The sequence below is a fragment of the Tachypleus tridentatus genome, chromosome 1 (assembly GCF_004210375.1).
Source record: "Tachypleus tridentatus isolate NWPU-2018 chromosome 1, ASM421037v1, whole genome shotgun sequence".
Taxonomy (NCBI): Eukaryota; Metazoa; Arthropoda; class Merostomata; order Xiphosura; family Limulidae; genus Tachypleus; species Tachypleus tridentatus.
Window position 1 is genome coordinate 180,577,035 of NC_134825.1, and position 20,137 is coordinate 180,597,171.

The 20,137-nt window shown below is 32.7% G+C and overlaps 1 protein-coding gene across 1 annotated transcript; it reads right to left on the reverse strand.

Annotated features, from left to right (window-relative positions):
• Positions 1–1,012: 1,012 nt before the first annotated feature.
• LOC143231785 (PP2C-like domain-containing protein CG9801) lies at positions 1,013–20,137 on the reverse strand. Its single transcript, XM_076466436.1, has 6 exons — positions 19,842–20,137; positions 15,445–15,713; positions 14,361–14,534; positions 8,578–8,759; positions 8,000–8,201; positions 1,013–3,700 (listed from the first exon to the last, which is right to left on the reverse strand). Exons 1-6 carry the CDS (start codon positions 19,979–19,981, stop codon positions 2,997–2,999), a joined length of 1,671 nt encoding a protein of 556 aa, XP_076322551.1. The 5' UTR covers positions 19,982–20,137; the 3' UTR covers positions 1,013–2,996.

Below are 20,137 nucleotides of genomic sequence, written 5' to 3' on the forward strand. Positions count from 1 at the left end.
TCTAATTAAGTCAAACAGATACACCAGGAATGTGAAAGTCTGGAAAAATAATAACTTACACTTGACTGACTTACACTGAAAATGAGTCTTAAAAGAAACCTAACATATATATATATATAATTAAAATATGTTAATTAGCTTATAAAAACAAACAGTGAGATTGAGCTATGACCATTTCTAGTAATCCTGTACTCATAAAGTCCATGAAAACTGGAGATTAGCTTATAAAACAAACAGTGAGATTAAGCTATGACCATTTCTAGTAATCCTGTACTCAAAGTCCATGAAAAACTGGAGATTAGCTTATAAAAACAAATGCTAAGACAATTTATGGCAAACCTTTACTCATTAAAAATGGGATTCTTTTGTTTGAAAACAAAATATTAACATAAATTTTGTAGCACAAGCTCAACCATACTCAAGAAAACAAAACAATTACAAGAATTGTACAATATTCAAAACATCTACAGAATTCACATAAAATATGGGTAAGTGAAGCTTGATATTAGAAATAAACTACAGGTTAGTGAAGCTGGACATTAGAAATAATAATGTAAAGATTGGTTAATGTTAAGAAAAATTGTTAAAAAAAGTGGTACTGTTCTCTGTCGTACATTAAATAATGCTGAGTGGTACTGTTCTCTGTTAATGAAGCTGGATATTAGAAATAATAATGTAAAGATTGGTTAACGTTAAGAAAAATTGTTAAAAAAAGTGGTACTGTTCTCTGTCGTACATTAAATAATGCTGAGTGGTACTGTTCTCTGTCGTACATTAAATAATGCTGAGTGGTACTGTTCTCTGTTAATGACATTAAATAATGCCGAATAATGGTAAAGATTGTTCTCTGTTAATGAAGCTGGATATTAGAAATAATAATGTAAAGATTGGTTAACGTTAAGAAAAATTGTTAAAAAAAGTGGTACTGTTCTCTGTCGTACATTAAATAAAGGTAAGTGGTACTGTTCCCTGTCGTACATTAAATAAAGGTAAGTGGTACTGTTCCCTGTCGTACATTAAATAATGCTGAGTGGTACTGTTCTCTGTCGTACATTAAATAAAGGTAAGTGGTACTGTTCCCTGTCGTACATTAAATAAAGGTAAGTGGTACTGTTCCTGTCGTACATTAAATAAAGGTAAGTGGTACTGTTCCCTGTTGTACATTTAATAACAGTAAGTGGTACTGTTCTCCTTCATATATTTAATGTTTGTTAAACAAACATAAGTGCAAGAATGAATCTGGGTTATTTTAGTAAAGAAAACAACAAAAATGAAAGCCAGGTTCTGTCTGGGTGCATGAAACAACAGAAGTATAAACTTGTGAGTTAGAGTTCTCTTCTATTTCCATCACAAGACCTCTAGCATAATAAAAACTCTTGTTGAAAGACTGATATATATATGCATGTGTATGTAATAAACCATGGAAATTCTGTTGATAATTGAGGATCTAACTACAAGCATGGGAGACTGTCAAGTGACATATATATTCCTCACATGGACATTTAGTTAACTCAAAAATGGAAACAATGAAATTTTATATTGTCTCTTATAAGAGAAACATTATGTTAAAAAAATAATTTATAACACAGGGAAGGAATTGTGGGAAGTAATTAAAAACAAGATTGGAATCTTCGTGAATCTTTGCAAAAAAATATTTAATTTGAAATGGACATGAAATTAAGTTAATCCAACACCTCACTCTATCATAGACGAATTAGGCCTAACTCCTCTGTCTTTAGATGCAGAGTGAAACAGACTGGGAAGGTAAGTTAGCACAAACAAAGATGATTAACTGGTGGAAAGAATCAGCCTGGTAGTCAAGAACACCTTGGACATTATCAGATGTATACATAACAATACAAACTTACTGTTGACAAACATCACTTATTTAAACAACTAACTTTAAAGATATAATTGTTTACTTCCTTACATTGAAAGCTCCAACAATTTACATAATATGAATTGTTCCAAACTTACTTTAACTTAAGAATATTACATAATTGTTATGGCTTTAACGCATTTTACTAGTTGGTGAGGCATGATTGTAGTAGTTTTACTTATTACAAAATGATAGTATAAGACCTGGTATATTTTTAAATAATCACATTGTTGTTCTAGTCCCTTAACGATTTTTAATAATTACAAGAATATATAATAATAGTATTTTTATTATACCTGTTCTGTCAACAACTGATAAAACAAATACTGGAATACTGTTACTGTGCACTCTTCTAATTCTTAAAAATTATTAAAGTACTAGAAAAAAAGAATATAATACTTAAAAAACATACTAGGTCTAATACCAACATCTTATAACAAGATTTGATTATTCATTATAATAAATAAATCCATAATTTTTAAACAGAAGTTTAACAACTAGCATTATTTGTTAGATGGTTTACACAATGAAAATAACTGAAGAACAAACACAACTCTTTCACCAAGTAACTTAAAAGTTTGAAGACATTGAGATACAGTTATAAAATTTTGTATTTCACACTAGTTAACTACTTTACCTGCAGTCTCACCTTTCATTCAATTTACTAAGAGAATTAACACAGCAACAAATCCCTTTGACATCTACCACACTTGTCATTGTTATTCTGCTAATTTAAACTATGGTAAACAGTGTTTAGATGTCAGAGATTCATTTCAACAATTGTTTACTTAATATCTGTATAAGCACAGAGTGATAAGTGCTTACGTTTCTTACTGGAAGAATTAAATGTTTAACTATATTTACCTTGAAGGATTCTACAATATTATATAAAAGCAACATTGCATAGATACAAAACATAGAAAAAATCCATAAATAATTAAATCTCCCTAATATTACAAATATAAAGTAAAATATTAATATAAAGTTACCAAACATGCTGGGTCTACATGTTTGATAATTTATTACTAATGTTTCCTGTTCTGGTCCTAATTTTGAATGAAGTAACCAACATACACAACTGTAGACAATGGAATCAAAACATAAATTACTGAAGCGTCTATACTCTAGATTCATACTTTCCGAGATGTTCCAACTCTGTAGATGCAGTGACTTGAGAATACTTTGATGGCTGAATTCCGACCTTACAAGCAACTACTGTAGCATGGTCAAGCTTTCCAGGAACCATGGCTAACTTATCTCCAACCTTCCTGCGACGTCTTCGTTGTTCCAGTTGATTCAGAGCATCGGCACTATCCTTGTAAAGTTCAGGGTCCTCCAGAATCCTCCTTTTAGCCACCGTCAACTTGGTGGCAAAATCGAGCATCTGTTCACAAAGCTGGCGTGCAGTTTCACAAGGTCGATCACCTTTGTTCACTCCATTAGTTAGGAGGTCCTCCATACGAAGCAGCGTCAGCTCATGCCGCTGGTGAGCTTCAACCACTGGCAAAGCAAACTCTGCTGCTGAGATGGGTTTCTCGTTTCCATTACTGTTTGTTCTGTGGAGCAGGCGCTGCCTTTGGACGTCTTCTGAAGTACCGTCCACAGAAGGGATTCTTTCTGTTGTTTTAGGAAGAGCAAATTTCCCCACAACAGGGTCAAAGTTGTCCGATATTCCATCACTTGTTAAAAACACTATATCACCCGGCTCGACCGTGGTCATAGCAACAGTCAAGTTACTGAGTTCGGGGTTTTGTCCATCCACGGGACCAAGAGCTCCCAGAGCATCCCTCATGTCACGCATGGAATAAATGTCATGAGATCCTAAATATCCAATATTCAAATGTGGTTTAATATCTTACTCATAATACATATTTCACACACAGGGACTACTTACACTGTGTATACAGCTACTGACAACATCACTCACAGGGACTACTTGCATTCTGTACACAGCTACTGACAACATCACTCACAGGGACTACTTGCATTCTGTACACAGCTACTGACAGCATCACTCACAGGGACTATTTGCATTCTGTACACAGCTACTGACAGCATCACTCACAGGGACTATTTGCATTCTGTACACAGCTACTGACAACATCACTCACAGGGACTACTTGCATTCTGTACACAGCTACTGACAACATCACTCACAGGGACTACTTGCATTCTGTACACAGCTACTGACACTTCACACACAGGGACTACTTGCATTCTGTACACAGCTACTGACACTTCACACACAGGAACTACTTGCATTCTGTACACAGCTACTGACAACACCACTCACAGGGACTACTTGCATTCTGTACACAGCTACTGACAACATCACTCACAGGGACTACTTGCATTCTGTACACAGCTACTGACACTTTACACACAGGGACTACTTGCATTCTGTACACAGCTACTGACAACACTCACAGGGACTACTTGCATTCTGTACACAGCTACTGACAACATCACTCACAGGGACTACTTGCATTCTGTACACAGCTACTGACAACATCACTCACAGGGACTACTTGCATTCTGTACACACTGACACTACTGACACTTCACACACTACTGACACTTCACACAGGGACTACTTGCATTCTGTACACAGCTACTGACACTTCACACACAGGGACTACTTGCATTCTGTACACAGCTACTGACAACATCACACACAGGGACTACTTGCATTCTGTACACAGCTACTGACAACATCACTCACAGGGACTACTTGCATTCTGTACACAGCTACTGACAACATCACTCACAGGGACTACTTGCATTCTGTACACAGCTACTGACAACATCACTCACAGGGACTACTTGCATTCTGTACACAGCTACTGACAACATCACTCACAGGGACTACTTGCATTCTGTACACAGCTACTGACAACATCACTCACAGGGACTACTTGCATTCTGTACACAGCTACTGACAACATCACTCACAGGGACTACTTGCATTCTTGCAACATTCTGTACACAGCTACTGACAACATCACTCACAGGGACTACTTGCATTCTGTACACAGCTACTGACAACATCACTCACAGGGACTACTTGCATTCTGTACACAGCTACTGACAACATCACTCACAGGGACTACTTGCATTCTGTACACAGCTACTGACAACATCACTCACAGGGACTACTTGCATTCTGTACACAGCTACTGACAACATCACTCACAGGGACTACTTGCATTCTGTACACAGCTACTGACAACATCACTCACAGGGACTACTTGCATTCTGTACACAGCTACTGACAACATCACTCACAGGGACTACTTGCATTCTGTACACAGCTACTGACAACATCACTCACAGGGACTACTTGCATTCTGTACACAGCTACTGACAACATCACACACAGGGACTACTTGCATTCTGTATACAGCTACTGACAACTTCACACACAGGGACTACTTGCATTCTGTATACAGCTACTGACACTTCACACACAGGGACTACTTGCATTCTGTATACAGCTACTGACACTTCACACACAGGGACTACTTACATTCTGTATACAGCTACTGACAACAGATTCATATTGTTATAAACCTTTTAAGTTACATACAATTGTTGTAAAAATAATTTAAATATTTCTTTTTACTATTAAAAACACAATACTGCTAACACACACACACACACAGTACCACCATGTTTTATTTCTATTATAATACACCTACAATATGTACTCACATTTGTTTTCAGCTTGTTTAATACTTACATAGTGTACTTTGCTTCAGGTGTCTGTGATGTGCACACCATGTGCATGAAAACCTGATTTCTTTAATATGTACCACTGAACCACAAGACAAATTTAATAACCTTAAACTGTTTACAATAACGTACTTTTTAAGTACAAATTCAACATATTTAATAAACAATATCTCATCCTTTTTAACCATTTCACTGCAGCTGGGACATATATCCCCCACTGTCATTCAAAATTGCTGCACGAGAATAAAATGTTGATATGTGATTTCCCTCGTTATGTTTCACTCAGTCTAAGGTAACCAACATGTTTGAGTACAATGTACAAGTGCATGCTGATCGTGCCCTCATCACTATAGCAACAAATAGCAACCCTAACTACTATATAAATAGGCTTGACTCAGATTTAACTTAGAAGGTAGTAAAGTGAGTCAAGAAATGTTAAAATGTATGATGATGAAGTGAAAAGACAAGAAGATGCTATCTCTCCATCTAGTGATGACAATTAAAATGATTAACCTGCATCTAGCAGAGAAAGGTGTAAGCAAGACAAGAAGATGCTATTTCTCCATCTAGTGATGACAATTAAAATGATTAACCTGCATCTAGCAGAGAAAGGTGTAAGCAAGACAAGAAGATGCTATTTCTCCATCTAGTGATGACAATTAAAATGATTAACCTGCATCTAGCAGAGAAAGGTGTAAGCAAGACAAGAAGATGCTATTTCTCCATCTAGTGATGACAATTAAAATGATTAACCTGCATCTAGCAGAGAAAGGTGTAAGCAAGACAAGAAGATGCTATTTCTCCATCTAGTGATGACAATTAAAATGATTAACCTGCATCTAGCAGAGAAAGGTGTAAGCAAGACAAGAAGATGCTATTTCTCCATCTAGTGATGACAATTAAAATGATTAACCTGGATCTAGCAGAGAAAGGTGTAAGCAAGACAAGAAGATGCTATTTCTCCATCTAGTGATGACAATTAAAATGATTAACCTGGATCTAGCAGAGAAGGTGTAAGCAAGACAAGAAGATGCTATCTCTCCATCTAGTGATGACAATTAAAATGATTAACCTGGATCTAGCAGAGAAAGGTGTAAGCAAGACAAGAAGATGCTATTTCTCCATCTAGTGATGACAATTAAAATGATTAACCTGGATCTAGCAGAGAAAGGTGTAAGCAAGACAAGAAGATGCTATCTCTCCATCTAGTGATGACAATTAAAATGATTAACCTGGATCTAGCAGAGAAAGGTGTAAGCAAGACAAGAAGATGCTATCTCTCCATCTAGTGATGACAATTAAAATGATTAACCTGGATCTAGCAGAGAAAGTGTAAGCAAGACAAGAAGATGCTATCTCTCCATCTAGTGATGACAATTAAAATGATTAACCTGGATCTAGCAGAGAAAGGTGTAAGCAAGACAAGAAGATGCTATTTCTCCATCTAGTGATGACAATTAAAATGATTAACCTGGATCTAGCAGAGAAAGGTGTAAGCAAGACAAGAAGATGCTATCTCTCCATCTAGTGATGACAGTCAGGAAGATATAACCTGGACCCAGCAGAGGAAGGTGTAAACAGCAGTAACAACGGAAACGTTCTTCCTAATTACTGTGTAAGAGAGCAGGCTGACTGGGAAATATATACAGCCCAGCAAGTGAACAGGTTAAGTCTTTGAAACAAAACTTTAATACCTTTCTTAGTTTATTTCTCTCCTATAGTACAGAAAATATTATACACACCGCCTCACTTCTTTGAAAGTTAACGAAACATGTTGACAATGTTACTTGAAATATACTCACTTAATTTAGTCATTCTAGTTTGACCCGATGAAGAAAGATCTACCTTTAAATAGCATTCAGTCAGAAGACTTCATATTTTTGTATTTTATATTAAAATGCAAATAAATGTTAAATTTTGATTTATTCAACATGTAATAATAAATCTCAAAAGGAAAATGATAATATATGGTTAAACATTGTTCATTCAACATGTAATAATAAATCTCACAAAAGGAAAATGATAATATATGGTTAAACATTGTTCATTCAACATGTAATAATAAATCTCACAAAAGGAAAATAATAATATATGGTTAAACATTGTTCAGAGAGGAACGAAATGAGAAAAGATATATCTTCAATCACCCAGTAAGCTCTGTTTATTCTTTCTGGAAGCAGTAACATAGTGCAACCATGTGACCAACTTACAGTCATATGATTCACAGCTTCCACACTGTGTATTCACTTGTTGTATTCGATACACATTACATAGTGTTTACTAAAGAGCAACAGTTCCTAATGTTAGTTTTGACAGATGAACAATAAGCAACTTAAACAAAGATGAACTACTGGTTTTCTTAAAGGTTTCTACAACAAATCGTCTCACCTTGAGTGATTTCCCGTACTCCACATTTCCTGCTGTATACATATGCCAGACTGTCTCCTACATTACACGTACAAACAAGGAACTTGTTGGAATCTTTCATCTGACAAACGACAGCAGCACAAAGTGTTGTTAGCATCCCATCTTCCTGGAGAATCAGGTTGTGTGCCGCATGAAATGACCGCAGCAGAGAAATGAAAACGTCCTGTTTTGGAGACACATCTTTTTTTATGCTACTAATAAAAATTAATTCTTCGCTGAATGCAACATTCAGTAAAATGAAATTTAGCTTTCTGAACATCCTTGTGCACAATTTAACAAATTGTCAATCAAGTCCGCAGTGTGAGTATATTCCATATCCAGGGAAAACACAATATTAAAATAACGCCACAACACGAGACTTTCCACACAAAACTATTAGGTTTTTTTTTATTGACCACAAACCTAACTAGTATCAAACACTATTAATAATTCTTATTTATTTTCAATGCTACCATTTAAGACAAATACACTCAGATAAACCAATCTGATTTTTGATTAGAGAAATGAAAACATTAACAATGACAGGTTAAGTTCCTTACCAAGGTTGTTGTCACCACTCTTTCTTCCTGATAAAGTGCATTGTTAAGATAACTCATACACCCATGAACTGCACACCTTGCTGCCAGACAAGACTTCTCTCCCCAGTTCACACCATCAGCTAACACCAGAATACCACTGTTTTCTCTCAAGCACACTCCAAAAGCATCAGCTATTGGTTCACCTATGACATAGAAAAATAAAAATATTAAGTGTTTCTATCAAACTTAATACACAATGGAAGATCTTCCACAGTTCTATACATTTCAATATAACAGACAGTAAGATACACTGTCATTATTTACACTTCATTTTACTTCACTACCACATGTGAACAAGATTCTATACTTCCATTCTCCTAAAGAGATTCTTTATATGTGTTTGTTTATGAGTCACAACTGAGAAACTGAAAGCTAGATAGAATTTTAATAATTTGTGTTAAACCAGCATAGTTGTCAGTTTATTTGTGGTTAAATATGTAGTATGCAGGACTAAACACAATGATTTCCTGACTTTCAGATAGAGAACACAACACAGGACAAATAGTTAATACCTTGCATCACCACTTAAAAGATTTTAGTGCATGGGCCAGACCTTTACAGTAAATAATAATGTAAACTTCACTAGTATAGGATGTAGTCAGAGTTAATGCACCCTTGTCAGATGGAGGGTGTAGCAATCACCTTAAATGTACACCAGAAAAAGTGTTGTCAGTTCTGTATCTGAAATACTTTGCAGGCAACATACACGTTAACTTGGACAGCAACACATACCTTTTCACAAGACAAACACCTAAAATCCTATGTAAGAAGATGGCAGAGGGACTGGTATAGATTAAAAAACTGGACTATGCCACTCAGTGTAGGGGCCAACTGGTGATAGAACCAGCCAAACCATGGCAGATACTTAGTTTTGAGGAAAGGTATTTTACTTTCCCAACTGGAATGTTCAGGTACAGAAGTATACCCTTCACCCCACTCACAAATATACTGGTGATTCAAGGTATTAAATGTTTCAACAGTGAGTGGAAAGGTCAGTGGATGAATGTTACAAGAACTGGAAAATGCCAGATGGACGTTGAAGCTGGGCAAGGTCCAGAGCTGCTGCCTAGTGGTGAAATCACTGAATTAAAGACTACATCTTCTACCAATAAAAGTGATAGTGCAACAAAAACATCCTACAATGGTGCTAAATTATCATGGAATACAAAAGGCTTATTAACTGGCCTGCATATCTCATGGGGCTGGCAAACCATTGTAGATAAAGTAAACCATTAAAATAATAAAACCCTGAGATAATAAGCAAGAAGAATGAAGATTTCCTAGAAACCGAGTAGTGGATTAAACATGAGATCAACTTGGTGACCAAGTTATGAAGTAAGATACAGCGAGAATAACTCAAGATATAGAAACACATCAAACTGCTCACCAAGAAGCACCTACAAGTCAGAAGCAGTTTTGTTCAGGTCTCCTAGATTCTGACCAAACAACTGCCCATAGGGCGTTGATTCTGTTAATTGAATATCTGAGAGGAGAATACGTTCATAGCACACTCATAAACTTCCTCTCGAATATTAACAAAAGAAAAACAATTTGATAATATAGTTCATTACAACTTAATTATACACTAGAAAAACTTATCAGAAGTGACTCTGTAAGCCAAATTATTCAAAATGTTATTTGTGTAAACACAACATTACACAACAAAGAATGATTTTCATTCTGCCATTTTATTTCTGGATAAGAACAGACAACAAACTCAAGCAGCACTGCTTGATTGTTTATTACTTGTAATAAACATCCAAGGGCCACTACCCGATTGTTTATTACTTGCAATAAACAACAAAGTAACACTTTAACATAAACCTAAAGAGAACTGTATCCTTACATCTCACCACCATATTAAGAAACATAATATGTATATTGATATTAATAAACAACAAAGTACCACTTTAACATAAAACTAAAGAGAACTGTATCCTTACATCTCACCACCATATTAAGAAACATAATATATATATTGATATTAATAAACAACAAAGTACCACTTTAACATAAAACTAAAGAGAACTGTATCCTTACATCTCACCACCATATTAAGAAACAATATATATATTGATATTAATAAACAACAAAGTAACACTTTAACATAAAACTAAAGAGAACTGTATCCTTACATCTCACCACCATATTAAGAAACATAATATATATATTGATATTAATAAACAACAAAGTAACACTTTAACATAAAACTAAAGAGAACTGTATCCTTACATCTCACCACCATATTAAGAAACATAATATATATATTGATATTAATAAACAACAAAGTAACACTTTAACATAAAACTAAAGAGAACTGTATCCTTACATCTCACCACCATATTAAGAAACATAATATATATATTGATATTAATAAACAACAAAGTAACACTTTAACATAAAACTAAAGAGAACTGTATCCTTACATCTCACCACCATATTAAGAAACATAATATATATATTGATGTTAATAAACAACAAAGTACCACTTTAACATAAAACTAAAGAGAACTGTATCTTTACATCTCACCACCATATTAAGAAACATAATATATATATTGATGTTAATAAACAACAAAGTACCACTTTAACATAAAACTAAAGAGAACTGTATCCTTACATCTCACCACCATATTAAGAAACATAATATATATATTGATGTTAATAAACAACAAAGTAACACTTTAACATAAAACTAAAGAGAACTGTATCCTTACATCTCACCACCATATTAAGAAACATAATATATATATTGATATTAATAAACAACAAAGTACCACTTTAACATAAAACTAAAGAGAACTGTATCCTTACATCTCACCACCATATTAAGAAACATAATATATATATTGATGTTAATAAACAACAAAGTAACACTTTAACATAAAACTAAAGAGAACTGTATCCTTACATCTCACCACCATATTAAGAAACATAATATATATATTGATATTAATAAACAACAAAGTAACACTTTAACATAAAACTAAAGAGAACTGTATCCTTACATCTCACCACCATATTAAGAAACATAATATATATATTGATGTTAATAAACAACAAAGTAACACTTTAACATAAAACTAAAGAGAACTGTATCCTTACATCTCACCACCATATTAAGAAACATAATATATATATTGATATTAATAAACAACAAAGTAACACTTTAACATAAAACTAAAGAGAACTGTATCCTTACATCTCACCACCATATTAAGAAACATAATATATATATTGATATTAATAAACAACAAAGTAACACTTTAACATAAAACTAAAGAGAACTGTATCCTTACATCTCACCACCATATTAAGAAACATAATATATATATTGATATTAATAAACAACAAAGTAACACTTTAACATAAAACTAAAGAGAACTGTATCCTTACATCTCACCACCATATTAAGAAACATAATATATATATTGATATTAATAAACAACAAAGTAACACTTTAACATAAAACTAAAGAGAACTGTATCCTTACATCTCACCACCATATTAAGAAACATAATATATATATTGATGTTAATAAACAACAAAGTAACACTTTAACATAAAACTAAAGAGAACTGTATCCTTACATCTCACCACCATATTAAGAAACATAATATATATATTGATATTAATAAACAAACAAAGTACCACTTTAACATAAAACTAAAGAGAACTGTATCCTTACATCTCACCACCATATTAAGAAACATAATATATATATTGATATTAATAAACAACAAAGTAACACTTTAACATAAAACTAAAGAGAACTGTATCCTTACATCTCACCACCATATTAAGAAACATAATATATATATTGATATTAATAAACAACAAAGTAACACTTTAACATAAAACTAAAGAGAACTGTATCCTTACATCTCACCACCATATTAAGAAACAATATATATATTGATATTAATAAACAACAAAGTAACACTTTAACATAAAACTAAAGAGAACTGTATCCTTACATCTCACCACCATATTAAGAAACATAATATATATATTGTAGAATGAGCCCAACATGTTGATGTCAGGTAGACTGAGTTATGAGTAAACAAAGAACCAACTTCTGTGCAAGACCGAGAACAAAGGTACAGTAAAACGTTATTGTGTAAAACCTACAACAAAGGTGCAGTAAAACGTTATTGTGTAAAACCTACAACAAAGGTGCAGTAAAACGTTATTGTGTAAAACCTAGAACAAAGGTACAGTAAAACGTTATTGTGTAAAACCTACAACAAAGGTACAGTAAAACGTTATTGTGTAAAACCTACAACAAAGGTACAGTAAAACGTTATTGTGTAAAACCTACAACAAAGGTACAGTAAAATGTTATTGTGTAAAACCTACAACAAAGGTACAGTAAAATGTTATTGTGTAAAACCTAGAACAAAGGTACAGTAAAATGTTTTTGTGTAAAACCTAGAACAAAGGTACAGTAAAATGTTTTTGTGTAAAACCTAGAACAAAGGTACAGTAAAATGTTTTTGTGTAAAACCTAGAACAAAGGTACAGTAAAATGTTATTGTGTAAAACCTACAACAAAGGTACAGTAAAATGTTATTGTGTAAAACCTACAACAAAGGTACAGTAAAATGTTATTGTGTAAAACCTAGAACAAAGGTACAGTAAAATGTTTGTGTAAAACCTAGAACAAAGGTACAGTAAAATGTTTGTGTAAAACCTAGAACAAAGGTACAGTAAAATGTTTGTGTAAAACCTAGAACAAAGGTACAGTAAAATGTTTGTGTAAAACCTAGAACAAAGGTACAGTAAAATGTTTGTGTAAAACCTAGAACAAAGGTACAGTAAAATGTTATTGTGTAAAACCTACAACAAAGGTACAGTAAAATGTTTGTGTGAAACCTAGAACAAAGGTACAGTAAAATGTTTGTGTGAAACCTAGAACAAAGGTACAGTAAAATGTTTGTGTAAAACCTAGAACAAAGGTACAGTAAAATGTTTGTGTAAAACCTACAACAAAGGTACAGTAAAATGTTTGTGTAAAACCTAGAACAAAGGTACAGTAAAATGTTTGTGTAAAACCTAGAACAAAGGTACAGTAAAATGTTATTGTGTAAAACCTAGAACAAATGTACAGTAAAATGTTTTTGTGTAAAACCTAGAACAAAGGTACAGTAAAATGTTTTGTGTAAAACCTAGAACAAAGGTACAGTAAAATGTTTTTGTGTAAAACCTAGAACAAAGGTACAGTAAAATGTTTGTGTAAAACCTAGAACAAAGGTACAGTAAAATGTTATTGTGTAAAACCTACAACAAAGGTACAGTAAAATGTTTGTGTAAAACCTAGAACAAAGGTACAGTAAAATGTTATTGTGTAAAACCTAGAACAAAGGTACAGTAAAATGTTATTGTGTAAAACCTAGAACAAAGGTACAGTAAAATGTTATTGTGTAAAACCTAGAACAAAGGTACAGTAAAATGTTATTGTGTAAAACCTACAACAAAGGTTCAGTAAAATGTTTTTGTGTAAAACCTACACCAAAGTTCAGTAAAATGTTTTTTCTACCAAAATAAAACATCCTTTCTTGTCATCATACATTTTTTCTGTTTTCTTAGAAAACTAAATACATATTCTAGTTTTACTACGATGATGCTCTGCTATTAGTAGACAGTTTAGAGTAATCTGCATTGTCTCTTTCTGGCCTTTTGGAACTGAAAGAACATACAATTTTGCAACAATGGCCATAACTGTCAGATAAGGTTTTCACTACCTGCATTTTCCCTTGTCACTGGATGACACTCATATAGTGTCGTAGCAACACCATATGCATCATCAGATGGTCTGTTCCAGTTCTTTAGACCTGCTATTATCTTTTCGTCTTCTCCTTCGTCATGGTTCTGAGTTGAATCTTCTATGTTATTACCCTCCAAGTGTTTTCTATCTCCTATGTGTTTGGTGTGAAAATAGTAAGTTTCCTTAATTAAAATCAGCAATCCAAAATTAATATATGTAAGTGGAGAAATTGAAGTACCTTTATATAAATAGATAAAATTAAGTAATCCTTTATTTTAGAGAGAAGATAATAAAATTTGTTTTACAATTGCTTATTTCCATATAAAACTGATTTGAAATGACAAAGCTTTCACTGAATAAAACATATTTGATCACCAAGTGAAGTTAAATAAAAACTAACAAACTTTACAAGTTCCAAAGGTTTGGAAGAGTTTATTTATTTCACACCATAAAAATTGTTCACTTAATTAATGATATAAATACGACCTAGGTTACACATCCCAGGAGGCCTGACGAGACTTGGGTCAAAATCCTTGCCAGCAAGAGATATAGTTAATAGTATGTAGTTTATATAATCTTATATATTCTTTGTTTCAGCCATACATTTTAGAATATCTTATCAATGAAATAAGAGACAAAATTAGGCAGTAATGAAGTCCTTAAAATATCAGTGAATTGTTACAATGAACGAATACTCAGTATTACCATCTAGTAAATAATACAGTTGGATAATTAACTCGAAAAAGTAATCACGTAATGCAAATAGTAAGTAAATTGTTTTCAATCATTCCAACTATCCTGTATATTGTCAATATTATTAACTATTATTACTTGTAATTAATTCATTTGTTTTTTTCAGCTCAACCAAATAATGTTATTGAAATGATCTATGTAATTATAATATGTTCGTTAAACACAAAGCTTCAAAAACAACTCTCTCTTTTTGTTTATTAAAACACAATTTTTCACATTATGAGTTCATTTTTAACTGGTTCATAAAGGATTAATTAATTCTACAAATTGTTCAGTCAATATTAAATATTCCAGTTAAAGTTTGTCACCTTCTTTAAGCAGACCATTTGTTGCTATGTGCAACTTATCTGTGGATGAAGCCAACTCTTTAACGCCATCAAAAGTTTCTCTGTCAATGAAATCCACATCAGGTTCTGACAAATTGAAGGATCTCTGGGCTCTGTTCACCTTTGTTAGACCACCAAATGGACCAGTGAATGCAGCCACATCTACATCTGAAAGTCTACTGATTTCTTCTACTGGTAGATCATAACATGACTTGCCAAAGAAAATCTCTGGTTGCGGCCTTGAAAACTCCCTGAATAGAGTATTAACAGAAAAATAATTTTCAATTTACTTTAGCTTAAGTGGTATTAGAAACTAATTAAGATAATAAAGTTTAATAACTGAAACTAAATTCACAAATGTTTACCAAAACTTGTAAAAAATGTTAAAGCTGTACTACAATATGATACTAAACTACTGGTTGTTTCTAATAAAGATATACTGTATTATTACCTGTACATATGTATGTATGTACTTCACTCACACAAAACTTGTTAAAGCTGTATCACTAAGTGATACAAAACTACTGGATGTTTCTAATAAAGATGTACTGTGTTATTACCTGTACAGATGTATGTATGTACTTCACTCACACAAAACTTGTAAATGTTAAAGATGTACTACAATATGATACTAAACTACTGGTTGTTTCTAATAAAGATGCACTGTGTTATTACCTGTACATATGTATGTATGTACTTCACTCACACAAAACTTGTAAATGTTAAAGATGTACTACAATATGATACTAAACTACTGGTTGTTTCTAATAAAGATGTACTGTATTATTACCTGTACAGATGTATGTACTTCACTCACACAAAACTTGTAAATGTTAAAGATGTACTACAATATGATACTAAACTACTGGTTGTTTCTGATAAAGATGTACTGTATTATTACCTGTACATATGTATGTATGTATGTACTTCATTCACACAAAACTTGTAAATGTTAAAGCTGTACTACAATATGATACAAAACTACTGGTTGTTTCTGATAAAGATGTACTGTGTTATTACCTGTACAGATGTATGTATGTACTTCACTCACACAAAACTTGTAAATGTTAAAGATGTACTACAATATGATACTAAACTACTGGTTGTTTCTGATAAAGATATACTGTATTATTACCTGTACATCAAATGCAAAAAAACTTTGTAATCTTATTTCATATAACTGAGTTTATTTAGCCATTTTCAAAGCCTGCCTGGCAAATAATGTATGTAACAGGACTGTAAATATTCATGTTTTATTTTTAATCTGTTAGTTGTCAATAAGTCTATAATGTATATGCTAATTCTAGAGAACAATCTAAACCTATAACACCACAAGACTTCTTGATGTAAGAACACATACACATCTTGAATAGATACAAAAACTACAAGGAAGGTTACGTCCTTAAGCACTTTATAACTGCTGTTACAATACAACAAGAGTGTGTTAAATGTTTCATAACTTTAAGAATTAGTAGATAACAGAATAACAGGTATATCACTGTGACACAGAATAAACAACTGTATACTGTTTCAATTAGTAAACCAGTTACATAGGTGTCCCAGGTTTTATATAAAAATTTAAAACATCTATTCTTCGCATGTATGAAAATAATTTCCATGTCACTATCACTGCTAAATCCCTACAACTGACAGTGGACATCAGTCACCATATAATGTTTAGTGGTCATTGCAGAAAGCTCAGATGGATAACATGTTCTTTCTTTTGACTATAGTTAGCTGGATTGAGAAAGGTTAATTTAACTTCAAGCTATAGATATTAGTCAAGCTGGGTATGGGATCCATTCCCCATGGGATAAAAACTGTTTCATACAATAACATTTAGTTATTCAAGCTATAGATATTAGCCAAGCTGGGTATGGGATCCATTCCCCATGGGATAAAAACTGTTTCATAAAATAACATTTAGTTATTCAAGCTACAGATATTAGTCAAGCTGGGTATGGGATCCATTCCCCATGGGATAAAAACTGTTTCATAAAATAACATTTAGTTATTCAAGCTATAGATATTAGCCAAGCTGGGTATGGGATCCATTCTCCATGGGATAAAAACTGTTTCATACAATAACATTTAGTTATTCAAGCTATGGATATTAGCCAAGCTGGGTATGGGATCCATTCCCCATGGGATAAAAACTGTTTCACACAATAACATTTAGTTATGAACTTCTCTCAAGTATTTCAAACTGACATATTTCATGGGTAACAATCCTTCAAACAACATTCATGTAAAAATAGGCTAGAAGCCACTAGACATAAACCTGAAATTCTATTTCCACAGTTACTGTAGCTCATCAAAAACCATAAAAGCACAATAAGTTAAATCTTTAAGTTTTTCAATTAAAGGTAAACTCAGTGTTCGAAACCCATTAACTACAATAAGTTAGGACAAGTACTTATCTGTAAATAAAGATGAAGACCTTTTTGATATTCAACTTTCTACTATCACCTTCACAGTATATATTTTACTGCCTGAAGTAAAATCTTGGATAAAAAAAGTAATCCCATATGTTTAACATACATCATCTTTCAGATGCATACTTGGACAGTGTTGTTGTTTCAGTAAATAACAGTAACTGGAACTTGTAAAGGGTACATGCATATAGTGCTCAGTGTTAAAAAGTTCATGAATGCTAAGCCAATGACAGAATTCCTAAACTTAATTTTTTAATTTCATCAAATGAAAACTTCTATTTTAGTTTAAGCTTTAGTTTTATTAGCTTGAAGAATCAACTTTCTTACCCACATATTCACGTCTTCACTGTATAAAAGGTTATACTATAATGGCACTCTTGCTCACATGATACTCGAAAAACTTTATTATGCAATGTGCAACCCCCAATATCATGAAATTTTTATCCTGTGTACACATGTAGATTTGGAATAGGGGTTACAATTTTCCTGTTTTGCCTACATTTCCCATCAGAGAGAACTTCACCAAATTTGGTAAAGATTCAACAACAGGAGGTGAGGTAGTGGTAAAATACACCATAAAATTCATACATGTCTTCCCATGGAACCATCAAACCTCCATGCCAAATTTGGTGAAGATCCATCTAGAGGAGGTAAAGCAGTGTTACAAAATTAAAAACACAACATTAAACATTTGTAATGTATTTCACTATGAAACTACCAAATCTTCATGCTAAACAATGGGCTAAGATTTCAGGTATACAAAAGTTAGAAGTGCATTTAATTTACATACAAATATTAGAATACGGATCAACATAAAATATCCTTCCTAGAACCCGTTTCTAAAAAAAACCCACTAAAATATATTCTATAAGACAAATAACTGATTTTTAATATACTTAAAATAACTTGTTCCTTGATTTAAGTGTATTTGTGGTTGTGTTTTTAATGAAACCTGAACTGATGTTTTTCTATTCATTACTTTAGATTACTTGTGTTAAAAGAAGACATTTGATAAAACAGTGTTTTTAGTCCTCAAGTGAACCAGACAGTATCACTGATGATCCTGAATATGTAATTATTTCTACTTCTTGTAATACAGAATTGTACCACTTCAGTTGTTTTGTTGGTAGTTAAGTTCAAAGATACACAATGAACTAGCTATGCTGTACCCATTCAAAATACAGGTGTTGACATTATAATTATTCAGTCTAACCACAGGTTTGCTTGCATATATTTTTTTTACATTGACGTTTGTTATAAGTGAGCCAGAAAATAAATATGCAAGCAGTAGCACTCTTTATATTTTAGTATGGCACTAGTTTAGAAAAACTCAAGATTTCTTGACTTATATCAGTCTTATTTATTGTATTACTGTTGTGTTTAGGATACATAATTATAATAAAGTTCTAGTTAACTTGGTAACAGTATTCATATAAATATAATACTGTTTGTTCTCTGTCCCTGTATCAACTTTGGAGAGTGTGGATAGATCTTCACCAAAATTGGTATGGATGTTCATTAGGTCAATGGAGAGATACATACAAATTTTCAGTTTTAATTTTGTGTTTTAACGTTTTAAACAACGACTTAGCTCCCCTGTTGAATCTTCACCAAGTTTGACATTAAGGTTTGTTGGGTCTTTGCAGAGATGCATGCAAAGCTGCAGCTTCACATTTGTGTTTTGCGGTTTTTATGGGAACTTTTCATTTTTGACTATAATATATAAAGAAATCTTTTCATGTCCTAAGATAACCTGCTATTAGTCATGAACTTACATAACTTCCGTCTAGGAAAGGACGAGTACTCCAGTCTGTTTGTTTATGTCACTATACGGTGTTATTTATACATATGTTATATGGAATCCTGATATCAAATTTTAAGTTATTATTCAAATATTTATAATTAATCATGTTGTTACTCTGGCATTTGGAAAATCATACTTACCCATTCAAATACTTTTGAATAAAACAACCCGAAGTAGGCAAGGTACAACTTGCGTTTTCATCTGTTCTATTTTCACTTTCACTTCCTGCAGAAGATACTTGTTTTAAGAATTCTGCCACTTTTTCCCGCAAAGTTGGCATTGATTAAGTTAGGTGTTACTAATTAAAAACACAAATCAGAATTTCTGTTTTGCGACAAATTGATCTTACTTACTGCATTTATACTAGTTTCTACACAAGTAGGTAACGTTTCGTAACTGACAATGCAGAACATCCAAATTAAAAATAATAACAGCT

Coding starts and splice junctions, on each gene's coding strand:
- LOC143231785 (XM_076466436.1), bottom strand. CDS start 19,981: ATGCCAACTTTGCGGGAAAAAGTGGCAGAATTCTTAAAACAAGTATCT. Junction 14,535..15,444: donor AAATGGTCTGCTTAAAGAAG/GTGACAAACTTT, acceptor CCAAACACATAG/GAGATAGAAAACACTTGGAG. Junction 8,202..8,577: donor GAGTGGTGACAACAACCTTG/GTAAGGAACTTA, acceptor TCTCCAAAACAG/GACGTTTTCATTTCTCTGCT.